Here is a 17,430-nt window from a genome sequence, read left to right on the forward strand (position 1 = left end):
AGCCTGGGTCCCTCACTCACATTTACCAACATGGGCAGAGGACCAGGGTTCAAGTCCCCAATGTGAGGAAGGGTGTCAGGTGTTATTTCTCCAGGGGGTGGGTTGGGAGGAAAGCTCCTCTCCAAGCATCTGGGGGACCCCCAGCAGGCAGAGTGGGGGACCCCCAGCAGGCCAGGTGCTGAGATGCACAGCAGGTCTGACTTCCTGCACAGGGATGTGCTCCCAGGATGTGCTCAGAGGACCAGGCACCTGCCAGTGCAGCTGCCTCCCAATCCCCCTTCTTGGCCGGCTTCCCTAGAAAAACCCAGCCATCCCTCTTGTGTTACATCCCCCCGAAAGCGCCCGTGCCTTGGCAAGTGCAGGCTCAGCGAGCTGCCTCTCTGGGCCAGGCGTGGGTGGTGCCGGGCGAGCCTCTGGTGTCCACTCGCTGAAAGGCCTTGTGTCTGTGCCCTGGCTTCTCGGCCACCAGGCGTGAGAACCAGCTGAAGCTGTCACACGACTGGCTGTGCTACTTGGCTCCTGAGATCGTGCGCGAGATGACTCCTGGGAAAGAAGAGGATCAGCTGCCCTTCTCCAAAGCTGCTGACGTCTATGCATTCGGGTGAGGAGGCCTCCTGCTGGGGCTCCGAGGCTGTGGGGGTGGTGGGGGGTGTGTGCTTTGAGCCCTGGCTCTGCTGCTTGTTGGGTGAGTGGCTACATTACTGACCTCCCTTTCCCTACCTGTAAAATGGGAGAGTAAAGGCACCTCCCCAGTAGGATAGTTTCATGAGGACTAAGGTCTTACCCATTGTCCGTGAGGACGCTCACCACAACTAGGAACTGCGCCTCTGGGTCCTCTCACTCTGGGATGTCCTGCCAGCCGCCTCTGGTGCCCAGGAAACTGAGCAAAAGAAAAATAGAGAATACTGGGTGGGGCAAGAGGAGGTTTGCAATTGTGAGTACACAAAACAGATTATTCTTATATTACTATTTATTTGCCATACAAATAACTGCAAACCAACTTCTGCCCCACCCTGTATGTGAGCCAGATATGAAGTTTTCTCTTAGCCGCGTTAAAAAAGAAAAACCGATGAAATCAGTTTCAGTCATCTCTTTTATTTAACTCGGATTCTCCAAAATATTATCACTTCAACATGTAATCAAAAGTTAAAATTTAAGGAGCTGCCTTACTGTACAAAGTCGCAAAGCCTGGTGTGTGTTTTACACCCACAGCACACCTCAGTTCCACACCCCCCGCGAGAGTGGCTCAGTGGTCCCCGCATGGGACGGTGTGGATCTAGCAGGGAAGGTCCCCGTCCAGATCAGTCGGGAGAGGCTAGGGGACTCGGAGAGGCTGAGGGCTCACCCTGTAACCTCTTGGATGTCCTTCCCTCGGCGGTGGTCTCCCCACCCCACCTCCTTTCTTATCATTTCTGAAGCACCCGTGTGTGCCAGCCACTAGGCTTGGCATTTTTGTTGCTCCTCAAACAACCTTTGGATGTAGGCGTTAGGCCCACTGAGGTTGACAGGCTCTGCCTCAGACTTCCCAGCACAATGGGAACGCCGGGCCACAGACCCTCCAGGACCTGGCCGGTGAAGCCTGGCGGGTGGAGAAGGATCCTGGAGCCTCCGATTGGACTCCTGGCATTGGTAGCAGGAGCCCCGGGCGTGTGTGTACTGGGCTGAGCGGTCCAGGATCTCACGCTGCACGGATGGTCTCCACAGGACCGTTTGGTATGAGCTGCAGGCAAGAGACTGGCCCTTTAAGAACCAAGCTGCAGAGGCCTTGATCTGGCAGATCGGAAGTGGAGAGGGAATGAAGCGAGTCCTGGCCTCGGTCAGCCTGGGGAAGGAAGTCACGGTGAGTAGCCACCTGTCCGAGGAGAGGGAGGAAGGGCCAGAGGGAGGGCGTGGGCACCTGGCCTGGCCGCCCTGCGTTCACACACCTGAGCAGTGGGGCCTGGGGCAGATGTGTGCCAGGCAGGCCTGTTTGCTGCTGGCTGGAGGCCCGTGTCCTTTATGACCCCACGCTTACCCTTCTGCCTAAAAAAGAAAGCTTCCCTGCCGGTTGGTTGAGTCCAAACCTGCTTTGTTCTGGGGTCAACTGGAGTCTTTTCATCTTTTCTTCACTGAGTCCCTTGATTGGGCCCTGGAGGTTGAAGATTTGTTTCCCTCCGCTTTCTGAGGCGATTTCTTGTTATGGCTTTTCTAGTTTCCTGCCCTAGGGTTTCTTTGTTTTCCTGTGGAAACAGAGACAGAATTTGGTCCTTCTTCGTGAGTTTCCGTGTCTTTTACCTTCTGTCACATTTCCTTCCATTCCTGCCCAGAGCTGGGTCCGCAACATGGGGGGTTTCTTTGATCTTACTTTCTACTACTTCTACCTAACGTTTTATTGTGGAGGCTACGTGATTCATTGCAAGCACTTCTTCACTTTGTCAATTTCTTTCTTTATTGCACCCTGGCCTTGTTTTACGGCTAACCCTCCCACGCACACACGCACCGTTTCCTCAGTTGGTGTTTTTAGGGTCCGTTTATCCTGGGTCCCTGGTTTTCCTAACTGGCAGCCACCCCAGGGGCCCGGTCCTAGTGAGTCTAAGTGGATGTGCACGTTCCGCTGTCACATGGGCACGTCAGCCTGACCGTGCGTGCAGGATGTTTTCTCCCAGGTAGCTCTGAATCAAAAGGCTGAAGGGGGGTGTGTGCATGTGTGGGTCCCCGAGATGAGGCAGCAGATCGCCACGGTGAGCAGGGCTCTGCTCTGGGGCCGCTCGGGGCCACTGTGCTGCCCACTCCCACCTGCTGCCCCGCAGGTAGTCCTTGTCACTCAGCCTCCGTTCCCGGGACGCCGAGGCCCCCACCCCCCTCTGCACACATTCAGAGCATCTTGTGTTTCACCTGCCAGCACACCGCCTTCCGCTTTCCATTCTAATTGGTGGCTTCCTTGCCGATGTCTTTTCTATGACCTGTTATTCAACTTTGTTACTGTTATTCCAGGGAGGACTGAGAAGGAAGGAGGGGAGCCCTAGCCGGTTTGGCTCAGTGGATAGAGCATCAGCCTGTGGACTGAAGGGTCCCAAGTTCGATTCTGATCAAGGGCACATGCCCGGGTTGCAGGCTCGATCCCCAGTAAGGGGCGTGCAGGAGGCAGCCGATCAATAATTCTCTCTCATCATTGATGTTTGTCTCTCCCTTGCCCTTCCTTTCTGAAATAAATAAATAAAAAAAAATTTTTTTTTTTTTTTAAGAAGGAAGGAGGGGAGATGGGCTTGTGCGTTTCTATCTGAACTGGAAGCATGGGCGCTCTTCTGAAATTCAGTTATTTCTCAGCCCTGCTGGCCAGTCATCGCAATGTCAGCTGGATGTTCAGGGACCACCAGCCGGGGGAGCTTGCGAGCGCCGAGGGGACCCTGTACAGAGGCCCCAGCTCACCTTCCTCCCTCTCAGCCGGCTCACACCCACTAACGCCGCCTCTGCCCGCAGGAGATCCTGTCCGCCTGCTGGGCTTTCGACCTGCAGGAGAGGCCCAGCTTCACGCTGCTGATGGATATGCTGGAGAAACTGCCCAAGCTGAACCGGCGGCTCTCCCACCCCGGGCACTTCTGGAAGTCTGCTGAGTAAGTACCCCTTCAGCGGCCAAGCCCGCCAGCCAGCCTTGGTAGCCGCGTGTGGGGTCTTAGAGGGCACCAGGTGCCCTGTGTGCCCAGCACTGTGGCAAACACCCAAAGCAGATTAGCCGGAGGACCCGTTCCTCACCAGTGATACCAGGGTCTCACTCACCGAGACTCCTTTTGTCTCCCGCTCTCCTCTGAAAGCTTTCATATCACTGTCCTCAGAGAAGTGCTGACGCCGGGCCCAGGCCAGGCCCGGACGAGAGGATGCTGCGTAGGACAGGGCCACACGGGCCTGGACGTCAGAGCGACGTGGGTGCAGAGCATCACCAAAACCAGCCGAGTGGCTGTGGCTTACAATAGTGCAGACTCGACACAGAGCTTTCTAGTCCCCAACCAGCCGCCTGGCACGGGGACCGCGTGGCCTGGGTTTCTGTGGCACTTTGGTGCCTGCAGCCCATCCCCGCTTCTGTTTAATCACACAATCCTTTGTGCCCCGTGCGACGCAGGGGTAGCCTCCACCGGGCCCTGGAAACCTCTGCCATCTCTTCTGAGTTCTATCTCATTCCCTTTCTCCTCTGTCCCCCTGGCCCGCTCTGCCAGAACCTTCAGATCTCTGCCCCCCCCCCCCCCCCCCCACACACACACACACACACAGACACTGAGACTCCTTCCCTGTCGCAGGCCTCAGCTTTTAGAGCTTTCACAAGTGGGGGGTGGGCAAGATTGGGGGTACCCAAATTTGAAAAGGCCACACGGGAAATGTTTTAGGCTTTGCAAGCTACGAGGGGAATCCGGGTTACAGCTCCTGTGCTGGGATTGGGGCAGTGACGCCACCAGGGAAATCCCTGTCCCCACGACTCCGCTGGGCTGTCAGGTGCGGGAGCAGCTGGCCATGCTCCAGTCACACTTTACTTTGGGCACTGAAATGAGAATTTCCCGGGATTCTTACGTGTCATGAGATAGTCTTCTTTTGATTCCCACGCTCCCCAACCATTCAGAAAGGTAAAACCATTCTTAGCTTGTGGCTGGTACAGAAGAAACAGGTGGCGGCCCGTGGGTGGCTGGACCCCTGGACAGGATGGATGGTTTCAAACTTTTATGAAGGCAAAGGGCACTTTCTGAAAGAGAAATCTCGTGCAGCCCTAACCTATAAACAGATAAAGCAGACCTGCTCTCCAAGGAGTGGGGTGTCTGCCCCACGCCCACAGCAGCCCCGGGGCCCCTGCAGTCACATCACTGAGCCCCTGGCAGCACCCGAGCTCACACCTGCTGCCCAGGTGTGTGGTGGCAGCAGCTCTCCTTATTCTAGAACGGGCCCGGTAGTGACTACCGGAGGCTGGCGGGTCTCTGTCACATGTCCTTAGTTTTTTGTGTGTTTTTTAAAAAATAACTCTTTAAAACCGTCAAGAGCTTTTTGTGGTCGGATTTGGCTTACACATGGTTTGTTAGCCCCTGTCTTGAAAACAAACCAGACCGGCTTCATGTTGTAGGTGAGGGGAGGCCCAGAATGGGTCGCCAGCTAGAGGACGCAAGTAGCCAGTTGCAGGATGGTCTGGAGGAACGGTAGTTGGTGGTGAGGGAATACTGTATTTTAGGATGCAACATTAGATTTGCTATTCTGTTCTTAAGGTCAGAGTCCAATACCGATAGGGGGTAACAGAATGTTGCATTCAAGGTGTGGGTTTACCCAGCCATTGCTCAGTACTTGCTACACACCTGCCCCACGGGGTGCAAAGGATTGTGTGATTAGACAGAAGGCCAAGGCCGGGCCTTGGCCAGCAAGGAGTTCCCCGTCTATTGGGGACAAAGACAAGCAGACAGACACTGTACCTCTGCACAGCGGGACTCTGTCTTGTCGCCTCTGTGTTCCCAGCTCCTAGCACAGTCCCAGGAACATAGCGGTGGCTCAGTAAACATGTGATGGGTGAGTGGAAGTGCTGGGACAGGGCACAGCCTCTATGGGAGCCGGGACGGGACGGGCCCTCTCTGCCCACCCAGGGAGCTTGAGGAAGGTCTCCAGCTGAGAAGTCCTTGGAGCTGGGCTTTGAACGGGAGCCGTCCCAGCAGAGGCCAGGAGCCGGGGGTTCTCCTGGACTTGCAAGGAGTCCAAGGATCTGGCTTGTCCGACCTCGGGCAACTCATTTCACAGTCTGGGCCCCGGGTTTCTCATCTACAGAAGAGGAAGCTGTGCTAGGAGACTGCTGCATTCAGGAGGTGGCTCCAGATTCCCTAAAGCCCCCATAGCCCCGCGGTCTCATTGCACCGATGGAAACTGGGGCACCGAGGGGCGCTGTTTCTGGCCCACCGCGATCAGTGTTAGCCTCGAAGGGAAAGAATGCCAGCACCCCCGCATGAGTCTGTCACAGCTTCCCGTTCATGACTCTTACTTCTACACACTCAGCCTCTAATTCTCCTTTTCTTTTTCTTTTCCATCGGTTTTGTTGCTTTTTTATTTTGGGGGGTGGCTGATGCGACGACCTGTCCTGTCATCTCCCCCTCTCCCCGCCATCCTGATTCCTGTGGCTCCTCCTCCACCTGCCACACGGGGGCCCAACGGCATCACCTGCGGACTTCGCTCCTCCCGCACCTGGCACTGGATTGCGGGGCACCCCCAGTCGCTGGCGGAGCCGATACTACGGGAAAGGACGTGACGGCCACCCTGACTTTAAGAACCCCTGCCCCGTTCTGGAGGAATAGTGTGTCTTCTGTTATTTCCCTCCCTCTCTGCCTGTTTGCCGCTCCCCTCCGCTCACCCTGCTTCCTGCCTGTCTGCATCCCGCTACCTCATCTCTGTGTGTGTTTTTCTCATAAACCAAAGCGCTGTGTTTGCAGCTGAATCGGCCACCAGCAGGGCCTCCGCAGGCTTGTATTTCTCTCGCAGCCCACACTGTGGCAGATGTTGGCTTGCGCCTGGGTGAGAGAGAGCTGAGGTCATCGTCTGAGATCCCAGGGTGCCCTCTGGCCAGAGCTGACAGAAGAATGCAGTGAGCAGAAGCAGTGAGCTCCAAGAAGCCCATCTCCTTAGTCCAGGGCTGAGGGGCAGAGGGCCCACCGGCAGCCTCTGAATCAGATCCTGTGCCCGGGCCCCGGGCGGCCCGGGCAGCTCAGGGGTGGTTCTTTGCGCCAGGCTCCCCTCCCTGCCCGCGCTGCTGCCATGCCTGGGATGGAACGGGAGCGTCCCTTTCTCTCCAGGGAAAGAGGGTGCCCTGACCTGGCCAGGCCCGGCTGCTGCCCCCGCCCCGTGGGGCCCGGTTCTCACTCACGCTGCTCTCCCTTCTCTTTCCTCCCGTAGGTTGTAGGCCTGGCTGCCTCGCATGTGCTGGGGCTTTCTTCCTCCTAACCGTCACTCGGCACCTCGACTCCGGCTCACATGCACACCGAGATGCGGGCACTAACCCGGGGGACGCCATCTCTGCCGCTGCACCTCCTCTCCTGAGGCCTCCTCCTTTGCTTTGTTTGTTCTAAAAACCGGCCCCTCCGTCTCCACGGCCTGCGTGTGCCTGAATAACTGATGTCCGCGGAGGACCCCCTAACAAAGCCCCCCAGAAGGCCCCGGACGCGGCTTCACCCTCTCTAGCTCTTCCCCTGCGGGTGCTAGCGTGTTTTGTTGGGTGGCCCTGCCTCCTACTAACAGCTCAGTGAGACCTGTGCCCTCCCCGCACCCTGCCAACCTGCACGTTGCCAACCCCAGCACGCCGGCCTCCCACTGGCTGGGTCCCAAGAACAGGGGGAGGGGATCTGCTTGGCTATTAACCGTAGGGATCTTGTCCAACAAGGAGTGGGGCGATCTCAGAGCTGCGCAGGGCCGTCCCCTCTGCAGGGCGGCCGGTGGAGGGCACCCCGAGTTCTGTTGCCGTAAAAGACACCAGCTTGGAAGGACTGCTCAGCAGCGCTCAGGGGTGTCATCTGAAAGCAAGGGGGCCTGTCTCCAAACAGTTTCGCTTATGAAAGCAAAGCTCCTGCCCCCTCCCACCCGCAACGTCACTCCCTTTACATCTGCCCAGTGCAGACGGCAATTTCCAGACCCCGACTCGGCTCATCGAGAGTGTGGTTGGAGGGCACCCAGAGTCCCTGCATTGCTGCCAAATGCAGATTCCTGGGCCCCCAAGACCCGAACCCGGTCTCTGGAGGCCGGCCCTGGGCACCGCATGCTTCCAGGTGGCCCTGATGTTCTCCAGTGTGTGAGGCCCATTCCTCACGGGAACTGGGAGTGGGTGTCCCTTCTCCCAGTTCCTCTGGGAGCACGAGCTTCCCTGGGCAGCGCAGAGGAGCCCGTGCAGGTACTGTGCTCCGGGAGCCGGGGGCTGTGCCGCCCTCCAGGGGACGCGTGGCCGAGGCTGGGCTCCCGACCCGGCACGGCCAGGAGCAGCTCTGTGGAGACCACAGGCCGGGCCGTTGGCCGTGGACTCACTCTCCCTTCTTGGGGGGCTGGGTCCTCTGTGAGCTTCTGGAACTGGCCCACTCCTTAGCTCAGGTCACCCTAACCTGACCGAGACCGGCGGGGCGGTAACCCTTGTTTTCGTTCCTCTTCGCAGCATTAACAGCAGCAAAGTTGTCCCCCGGTTTGAGAGGTTTGGCTTGGGCGCCCTGGAGGCCAGTAATCCAAAGATGTAGCCAGCTGTGCAGTCTCCCCGCCGATTTCCTCCTTTTTCAATGTGTCTCTAAACATCCGCACCACCACCGCCGCAGAAAGCAGCGCCCGCCGCAGCGTCCGCCGCTCTCCAAGCGCCGCAGCCAGGAGCGTGCGTTCTGGGCTCGGACTTGTTTGTGCACAGAAAACACTCGGGTCTCGGAGACGGAGCTGCACCTGCTGTTTCTTAAAGTGACATTACCAACAGCCAAACCTGCCCGGCGGGCAGCCCATGTTTACATGTACGTTTCTGCGGAGTGAGCTCGGCGTTGTACAATAGGTAATAATAAAAGCGGGCTGTGCAGAGGTGCGCCGGCCCCGTCGGCCGGCCGGGACAGCGGACGTGGTGCCCTGTGGAGAGCCCTGTGGGCAGGGAGCCCAGGCTGGGCCGGAGGAAGGAAAGCCTCATGGTTGTGGATGTTTCTGGGGCAGGATGGGGGACCACAGATCTGACCTCGCCTCTTCTTTGGCCCTAAACCCTGTCGGTGGGGAAGCTCTCTCGGCCGGGGTCTCCCCTCGCCCCTTCCTCCTCTTGCAGAGGAAGCCCTGGCTGGGAACCAAGCTGGAATACGAGGGTCCCCAGATCCCAGAGAGCTGGGTTCACCTCTGACCCCTGCAGTTCAGCCCGTCCCAGCTGGAAACGCAGAGGCGGATCACATCCGAATAACATCTGCACTGATGCAGTGGCTCCCGCCAGGGTCCCACCTTCTGCAGAGAAGTTTCCTTCATGCCGCCAGGGAGGCAGCCAGGGCCTCGGCTTTGTAGACACCCGAATCCCAGAGCCACGGCTGTGTGGGCCATGAGGGCTCCGTGAGGACAAGCAAGGTGCAGGGGAGGGAGAAGCAGCAGTGGGTCTCCGAACCGCCCTCCCAGCCACAGGGTGACCTGGCTGGCCCCTCAGAAACCCATCCTCAGTCACCCCAAGGCCTGGAGCCGCCCATCTCTTCCCCGGCCCCAGTCCTGTTGAAGCCCCTTAGCCCACTCCTGGCTCCCCTGCTGTCTGTGTGCAGAGCTAAGATGGGAGGCGTGTGTCCCCTCTTTCATGAGAGCCCCCCGTCTCCAGAGCATTCCCCAGCACCGTGTCAGGCCTCTGTTTGACCAGAAGGACAGCCCGTGAGGAGAGAGCCTCCCGCCTGTCTTCCTTAGAAGCTGCCGCCTAAAGAGCCAAGTGCCACGTGGCAAAGAAGCCCTTCAGTGGCCGTTCTGTCCTCTTAGGCTCCCAACCAGCAATGACCCAGGCGGGGAGAGTGGCCATGTGGCTGCATTCAGGCCCAGAACCTGTGTTCGTGCTCTGAGCCAAGATGGGAGGCCTGTGGTCCTCCCACCCCTTCCTTTCATGCCCCTAGCAAAGCTCCCAATCTTCAGATCAACCCCCCCCCCCCGGGTCTGGCCCAAATGCCATACGAAACGGGCCTCTGCCCAGACGCTGTGGGCTGTGGGCCCCTCTCCAGGCCAGGCCAGCGTTCTGGCTGAGCCGGACTTGGAGAGCACAGCTGCCGGGCAATGCAAGGTACCCGGCTCCCGCTGCCTGTCAGCCCTCCAGATGTGAGCGCCTTCCCAGTTAGGGTGTGGGAGGAACACGGGAGCTGGAAACCAGTGGCTTCAGCTCATGTGGGGCTGTCTTCTGTGGGGCTGTCCGTTTCTCCCCATCATGACTGGCTTTTCCCATCAGCCCTCTACGTGGTCACCCCCACCCGACATCACAGTGTGGCTGCTGCCTCCCAGCTTCCCCCTCTGAGCCCGAGGCCAGGCTGGTGAGCCCTGGGGCTGGGCAGCAGCTGAGCACACGGGCCCAGCGCCTCCTCACCCACGAAAGTCAGTCTGCGTTCTGTTTCTTCTCATGAGTGTGACACTCGTGGGTCAGTTCAAGAAGCTTTTGTGGAGCAGCTACGGTGCCCTGTGCACGTGCTGGGGCCTGGTGATCGGACAGTCACCGTCTCCTCCCTGATGGAACTGACGGTCTGCCAGGAACCCCACGAGTGTCGCTGAGGGTCTGGGGGCACCTCTTCTCCAAGGCCCTGGGCAGCCTCCCCACGCGTAGCCCGATCCTCTGCACGCCCTGTCATTTAAGAGAAACACCTCGGGAAGCCCCCACCGGCCCCTCCCCCTCGGTTTCCATGACTGTGAATGAGGTTAGGCAGACGCGCTGGCCCTCCGTGTGCTCTCCCTTCCTGCCTTGGAAACATGAAGGACGGCAGATACTGTGAATTCAGCCTCGTGGCCAACTGTGAAGGAGAAGCTGGGAGGCCTCCTTGGAGAGCGCTCTGGGGGCTGCACCGGGGTCAGGGCGGAGCCCAAGTGTTGGCCCTTCAGCCCCCACCCCCCGTTCCAGCCTCACCTCCAAAGTCCTGGGGTCTGTGTCCCCACTGCCTTTAGCCACCAGAGCCGCAGCCATTGAGTCTCCATCCAACCCGAGGTCCTGAATCCCAGCGAGTTCCCTGTTCGTCGTGAGCGGTGTGTAGCAAAGTGACCTCTCCACGTCACCAAATTAAAGACAGGCACAGGGCCCTGGACTCGGCCCCCTCCCAGCGTGTCTTGTGACCTCGGAGGGGCGTGGCGCCCTGGAAGCCTGCGTTCGGTGTTGATTTGGGGGCAGGAGGAGACATAACTGTGAAGCCGAACCGGGAGCTTGTGGGATTCGGCCACGTCAGCCGGGATTTCATCAGCGCGCGCACCCCCTGCGTCTCCTGTGGCCGCAAGGCACTCACTTGCTATTTTGAATGTGATGTAAAATTTGTACAGGAAAAGTTTTTATATTTTCTACCAACTGCATTTGTCTTCCAGAAATGCTATTAATTTAAATTAAAACGATTAGTATTACCGATCGTGCTGTATCACTTTTTGCCACTGGCAAGAACACACCCTCTGCCAGGCCAAGCCTGGGCATCTGGAGTTTGAATAAAACTGTACCAAGTGTCTGGGGCTTGTGTTTGTTTGGGTCAGTCCGATGAGTGTGGGGGCTGCTCGGATGGCGGGGAGAACAGGGATGGGGGTTCAGGGGGTTCGGACCCCCTCCCCCACCCCCAGGTTACCTTCCAGAGAAAGAGAAGGTATGCATGGACCTCGAAGGCAGACATTTCTAAGCAGATGGAGGGATGGAGAAGGAACAGCATCAAAGTCCCATGATGCACAGAGGAAGGTCACCCAGCCCCCAGTGTAACATCTGGTCACTTTGTCCAGAGGTGCTTTTGCCTTGTGGAAGCCTTGGGCGGTGGGTGGGGTCATTTATCCAAATCTCATTTCTAGGGGCCTGTCCTTGCCAGTACCATAGAGAGAGGTGCTTTGGAGGTTGGGGTAAGCCCAACAGATCGAGGAGATGGGGAACCAACGTTTGTGGGACCCTTACTCTGAGCCAGGGAGGTGCTTTCCATATATCATCTCACCTTCATCTAATCTTCACAACACCACGAGTTAGAAATTGTGGTGTTTCCACTGAGGAAACTGAGGCATGGAGAGGTTAAGGCATTCACCGAAGATGACACAGCTGGTAGGTGGCCAGTCCAGGACTCCGACTTCAGAATCTCCCCCTCATCAGACGTCAGGGGACCTAGAGATCAGACATGTATTGAGCACCTACTGACTATGTTCAAAAGATGGTGCTAAGTGCTGGAGCACAGATAAGAAGATGTTACTGCTGCGGCCAGCCACGAGCCAGTGACAAACACAGGCCCTTTCAGTGTATTGCTTATTTCCTCGCTTTCGGGAGAGTCGTAGGAATGATGAAACACGTGTGTCTTACAAGAAGCACACAGGAAGAGAGCAATGGCCGATGGCCACGGACACCTGCCCGCCGTGTTGGAGAGGCATCAGGGCCTGAGGAGGCGTGTGGCCGCCTGGAGGACCACACTCTAAGGAGGCAGCCGGGACTCGGCTCTGAGAGCCCAGTGCTGCCACAACTTCCTTTCTGTTTGTTTGCCTTTTTTTTTTTTTAAAGAGACACTAGAGGTCTGGATTTTTATGTGAAATCTCCCAATTCCCAAAAGTTGGCTTACCTTATTTTTAAATGGTATGTGGGACAAATCAAGTTTGAAGACTGGAACTGGCCTGCAGGTGCTGGCCCAGCGCTGGCTGCCCTCACACTCACCGGCCGTGTGACCAGCACGAGCCCCCACACCTCCCAGCACCCGTCTCCTCGTGGATACAGAAAGTGGGCTCTTGCCGAAACCGGTTTGGCTCAGTGGATAGAGCGTCGGCCTGCGGACTCAAGGGTCCCAGGTTTGATTCCGGTCAAGGGCATGTACCTTGGTTGCGGGCACATCCCCAGTAGGGGGTGTGCAAGAGGCAGCTGATCGATGTTTCTCTCTCATCGATGTTTCTAACTCTCTATCCCTCTCTCTTCCTCTCTGTAAAAAATCAATAAAATATATTTAAAAAAAAAAAAAAAAAGAAAGCAAGTGGGCTCTTGCTACCTGGCCTACTCGTGGTGAAGATGAGATAGATCATGGACTCTAGCAGTGGATTGTCTGCAACGTCTGAACCACGTGGGTGGCCCAGGATGCTCTCTAGATCCCGATGTGGATGCAGGTTCCCACCTCTCACCCCCATCCCACCAGTGAATAGTTTAAAAAGTCATTTCAGTGAGTGTCTAGGCTGGACAGCAGAACAGCACTGGGGAAGAGCCACCATCCTTCTCACCATCACCAAGTAGGAACTGAGTGCCACTCTCTCTCCCCGTGAGCACGTGGCTGGGCCGACACCCCGGGGGACTAGAGGGTCAGGGGAGGGTACAGAGGGCCTGGGTTCTGCATCTCCCCTGACCCCTCCTTTGTTGGGTGGGTTGGGCAGGCCTTCCATGGAGGAAGTGGCCTGGGATTTGCCCTATTTCTGCAACACCACAGCCATCACTGCCTGCAGCTGGGCCCGGCATGATGGCTGTCGCTGCCACAGGTGGGAAGAACTGGGATTTAAGTGGGGTGAGAACTCCTGAGCGATATGCCAAAAATAATAAAATCATCTTAAGTCGCACTACTAGAAGCACAGGGTCTAAAACAAGGGAAGCGAAAGCCCCACACTGTTATGTGTTGGTCAGATTCCTTGGGTACAGAGTCTAGTGCCGGGCATCACTGAGTGCCTACTATTGTCAGGGCCATGCCTGGTGCTTTCCATCTAGCCTCTCATTTCATAGCAGGCAAGTTACGTGAGCCAAGCCTTACCCCCATTTACAGGAGGAGAAGCTTGGGGTCACAAGGTGAAGTAACCTGCGCAGGGCCATCCAGCCAGCAAGGGAAGGAACAGCTTGGACCGGAAGCCACACCTGGCTGACTCAGTGTGTGCTCTTGCTGGAACACCTGGAGTCCTAGAAGATAATGGGCCATTCCACAGAAAATACCATTTCGTTCTGCGTTACAGTCTTCTCAGGAAGTCCCCGGGTACAAGAGAATGGACTCGTTGTTCCTTCCCGCTCAGCAGAGCAGCCTCCAGCTCCCATCCCCTGCCCCCCTCTGGAAGGGGCCTGGATATGACATCGTTGACAGGACCCAGAGCTGAGCTTGACACTCTGGGCTTTGCACTCCCCAGGCACAGAAAAGAGTGTTCAAAAATGAAACCGGGAGCCCTGGCCAGTTATTCAGTGGTTAGAGCATCGGCCTGTTCACCAAAGGATCCCAGGTTCGATTTCTGGTCAAGGGCACATACCTCAGTTGCAGGTCAATCCCCAGCCCTGGTAGGGGCACGTGCAGTTGGCAACCAATCAATGTGTCTCTCTCACATCAATGTTTCTCCCTCTCACCTCCTTTCCACTCTATCTAAAAGCAATGGGAGCCCTAGCCGGTTTGGCTCAGTGGATAGAGAGTCAGCCTGCAGAACTGAAGGGTCCCAGGTTCGATTCCGGTCAAGGGCATGTACCTTGGTTGCGGGCACATACCCAGTAGGGAGTGTGCAGGAGGCAGCTGATCGATGTTTCTATCTCTCTATCCCTCTCCCTTACTCTCTGTAAAAAATCAATAAAATATATTTTAAAAAAATAATAAAAGCAATGGGAAACTATCCTCAGGTGAAGATTTACAAAAAAAAAAAAAAAGGAAACCCGGAGCCCTGGTTTCAGCGTCAGTGGTTAGAGCGTCGCCTGTGGACCAGGGGCTGCAGGTTCGATTCCCGATCAAGGGCACATATCTCGGTTGCAGGTTCCCTGGCCCCAGTGGGGTCATGTGTGGGCAGCGGCCAATCAATGTGTCTCTCTCAGGTTGATGTTTCTCTCTCTCTCTCTCCCCGCTCCTTCCTCCCTTCCACTCTCTGAAAATCAATGGAAAAAATATTCTCCAGTGAGGATTTAAAAAAAAGAAGAAACCAGCAGTCTGGTCTGGCAGAGCCCCCCTCACACTTGCAGGCACAGAGCACAGAGCCACATTCCTTTGGCAAATGATATGGGCCGTGGAAGGAAGCCCATCCCATGAAAAGGCATCTGAGAACTGAGGCAGGGTCGTGCAGTGGTTAGCGTCACAAGTTGTCCTATTGCCTCGACAAATAGAATGTGGCGGGAATGGCGCTGCATGCCTTTTGAGGCTTGGTTATAGGTACAGAGTGGCTCCCATTCTCTTAGGCAGAGATGTGCTTTCCCCATCTAGTGCCCAAGTTCAGATCTGTGAGCCAGATCAATGCCATTGTGTGAAGCTACTAAGTTTTGTATCATTTTCTGCAGCAATAGATAAACCAGAATGCGGACGAGGTGAATCTGCCCTGTTGGTGTCAGCTCAGCAGGTCAGCAGCTGGTTGCTGGTTGCTGGTTGCTCAGGCGATCGCTTCAACCAGCACCAAAACCAAGGGAGGGGCTCGTGGGTGTGTGGGAGCACGCAGACCGTGAAGGGCTGCCAGGAGCTTGACCAAAGATGACAGATGTGCCTGGTCGGTGTGGCTCAGAGGTTGAGCGTTGACCTATGAACCAGGAGGTCATGGTTCTATTCTCGGTCAGGGCACATGCCTGGATTGTAGGCTTGATCCCCACTGTGGGGCATGTAGGAGGCAGCCAGTCAATGATTCTCTCTCATCATTGACATTTCTATCTCTCCCTCTCCCTTCCTCTCTGAAGTCAATAAAAATATTTAATAATAAAAGAAAAGATGACAGATGTGAACTCCTGGGCCTAGTGCCAGGCAGAGAGCAATCTGGTGTCAGGAAGCCCTGCTTGCTTTCCGGGGAGTGTTTACAGAGGACCAAGAGGGACTTTGTTCCCTGAAAGCATGGAGTAGGAGAGGAAGAAAGAAGGGGAGCAGCCGAGAGGGAGGGCATGGACTGGGGTCAGGGGCTACAGCCAAACCAGGTCTCATCTCCATCTGGCAAACACCACGGGCTGTAAGGCATCCAGTGTCCACCTTCCCAGCTGGTTTAGGAACTGAACCCACAGGGGGTTCACCAAGAAGCTTGACCTTTAAGGCCCTTCACTGCGTGGCAATGGGTTTGCATGGGCATAGTGTCTATAACATTCAGTGAACGGCTTAACACTGCTGTCTCCTTCCCCTCCCTCCATCACGCTTCCTCTAGACTCGGACAGCATTGCAGAGCCACGTGCATTTTGGGGATCTGGCTAAGGGGAAGTAGAATTGGGCATCTGTTTACTTTAAGTTTAGTGGGATATGTTTATGTGGTTCACAGCCGCTTACATGAATAATTCAGTCATGCTCAGCTTAGGAATGGCCTCCTGCCCACCATGCTGCCTCACCTGGGTCCAGGGACAAGACACAGGGCCAGAGAAGCATCACCCAGGGGCGTGTCCCACAGCGCCTGGTACCCAGAGTGCCTCGGTGGTGGAGAAGAAGCGGACCAGCAGAACGGCAGAATGATCTTTCTACTTTGTCCATAGAGAACGTGTCGAATCTTCATCACACGAAGAAGCAGCCAAACATGTTTATAGCACCGGGAAATTAATTAATAAAAGATTTATTTTCCTGGATTCTATGATATTCGGGATATTTGTCAACTGCTATGGTCCAAAATTTGTGTCCTCTTAAAATTCCCATGGCCCCCTTCACCCATTATAATCATGACACAAATGACGTAAGTTTGCTTTTAAAATAAATGCGGGGGGGGGGGGGGGTGGGGCGGTAGAAGAGGGTACGGGGTGGGGGGATAAATGGTGATGGAAGGAGACTTGACTTGGGGTGGTGAATGCACAATGCAGGATAGAGATGACGTATCACAGAATTTGACCTCTGAAACTTGAATAACTTTATTGACCAGTGTCACCCCAACAAGTTCAATAAAAAAGAAACATTCAGAAACGACATAGCTGACATTAATAAGCAAGGGCATTAAGAACAATTACTGTGTGAAGGACTCTACTACTGGCAGCTGCTATGGTCTGAATGTTAGTGTCTTTTCAACATTCCTGTGTTGAAACCCTATTGCCCAATGGGATGGGATTTGGAGGTGCCCTGTGGGAGGTGCTTAAGTCCTAAAGCTGGAGCCCTGGCCATGGGATTAGTGCTCTCTTAAAGAGATCTCACAGAGCTCCCTCGCCCCGTCCGCCGTGTGAGAAATCTGCAGCCCTGAAGAGGGCCCTCACCCAACCGTGCTGATGCCCTGATCTCAGATCCAGCCTCCACAGCTGTGGGAAATACATTTCTGTTGTTTATTAAAATAATAATAATAATAATAATGATAAATGCTTATTTAAAGGAAACTGGAAAGTAAGGCTAGGCCCAGGCTAGTCACACTGGGACTAAAGGCAGAGGCAGCTATGCATCTGGCTAACTGATACCACACTAATCCTTGAAGCGTTTGCTCCCTTGGGCTCCCGGAGAGGAGTGTGAGCAAACAGTGATGCTGAGTGTGCTGGATCCAAGGAGCTGCATGCCCTTCCCCTCCTGTTCCTGCCGTCTATGGAAGGGATACCACTGATCCTTCACACTCGACCCAAGGACCATGACCCTCTCTGAACCCCATCCTGGCCTCACCGCCCACAGGTAAGACATGTGAACACACAGCCGTGATTCCCGGGGCGCTCCCTCCCTGCCAGGCTTCGACTTCAGTGCCTCCCTCACAACCACCTTGTGACAAAGCTCGTGACTGGCTGGCTCCACCTCCCAGATGAGGAAACGGAGGCTTAGAGAATTAAAGCAGCTGACCTGGCTTCACCCCGCTGCTGTGCCCACTGCAAGCGGAAGGCACTTCCCTCTCAGCACATTAATGCGGTTAATAATAGGCATCACCACCGATCCCAATGACCTATGAAACTTTCGAGGGAAAGGACAACGTGGTCCCCAGAGCCACGCTCAG

At 55.9% G+C, this 17,430-nt stretch overlaps 1 protein-coding gene across 2 annotated transcripts in view; it reads left to right on the forward strand.

The window, feature by feature from the left end:
• KSR1 (kinase suppressor of ras 1) overlaps window positions 1–11,162 on the forward strand; it is a 147,507-nt gene extending 136,345 nt beyond the window's left edge. The window contains exons 17-21 of one of the 2 annotated variants that reach the window (XM_079799246.1): window positions 470–601; window positions 1,705–1,840; window positions 3,460–3,593; window positions 6,206–6,286; window positions 8,126–11,162. In XM_079799246.1, the coding sequence (XP_079655372.1) occupies window positions 470–601; window positions 1,705–1,840; window positions 3,460–3,593; window positions 6,206–6,286; window positions 8,126–8,204 (562 nt within the window). In that variant the 3' untranslated portion in view covers window positions 8,205–11,162. The remainder of the gene's footprint in view (window positions 1–469; window positions 602–1,704; window positions 1,841–3,459; window positions 3,594–6,205; window positions 6,287–8,125) is intronic. The other variant, XM_079799245.1, reaches the window with a different exon arrangement.
• The last annotated feature ends 6,268 nt before the right edge of the window (window positions 11,163–17,430 follow it).

This window comes from Cnephaeus nilssonii (assembly GCF_951640355.1).
Source record: "Cnephaeus nilssonii genome assembly, chromosome: 19".
In the NCBI taxonomy this organism is placed as follows: domain Eukaryota; kingdom Metazoa; phylum Chordata; class Mammalia; order Chiroptera; family Vespertilionidae; genus Cnephaeus; species Cnephaeus nilssonii.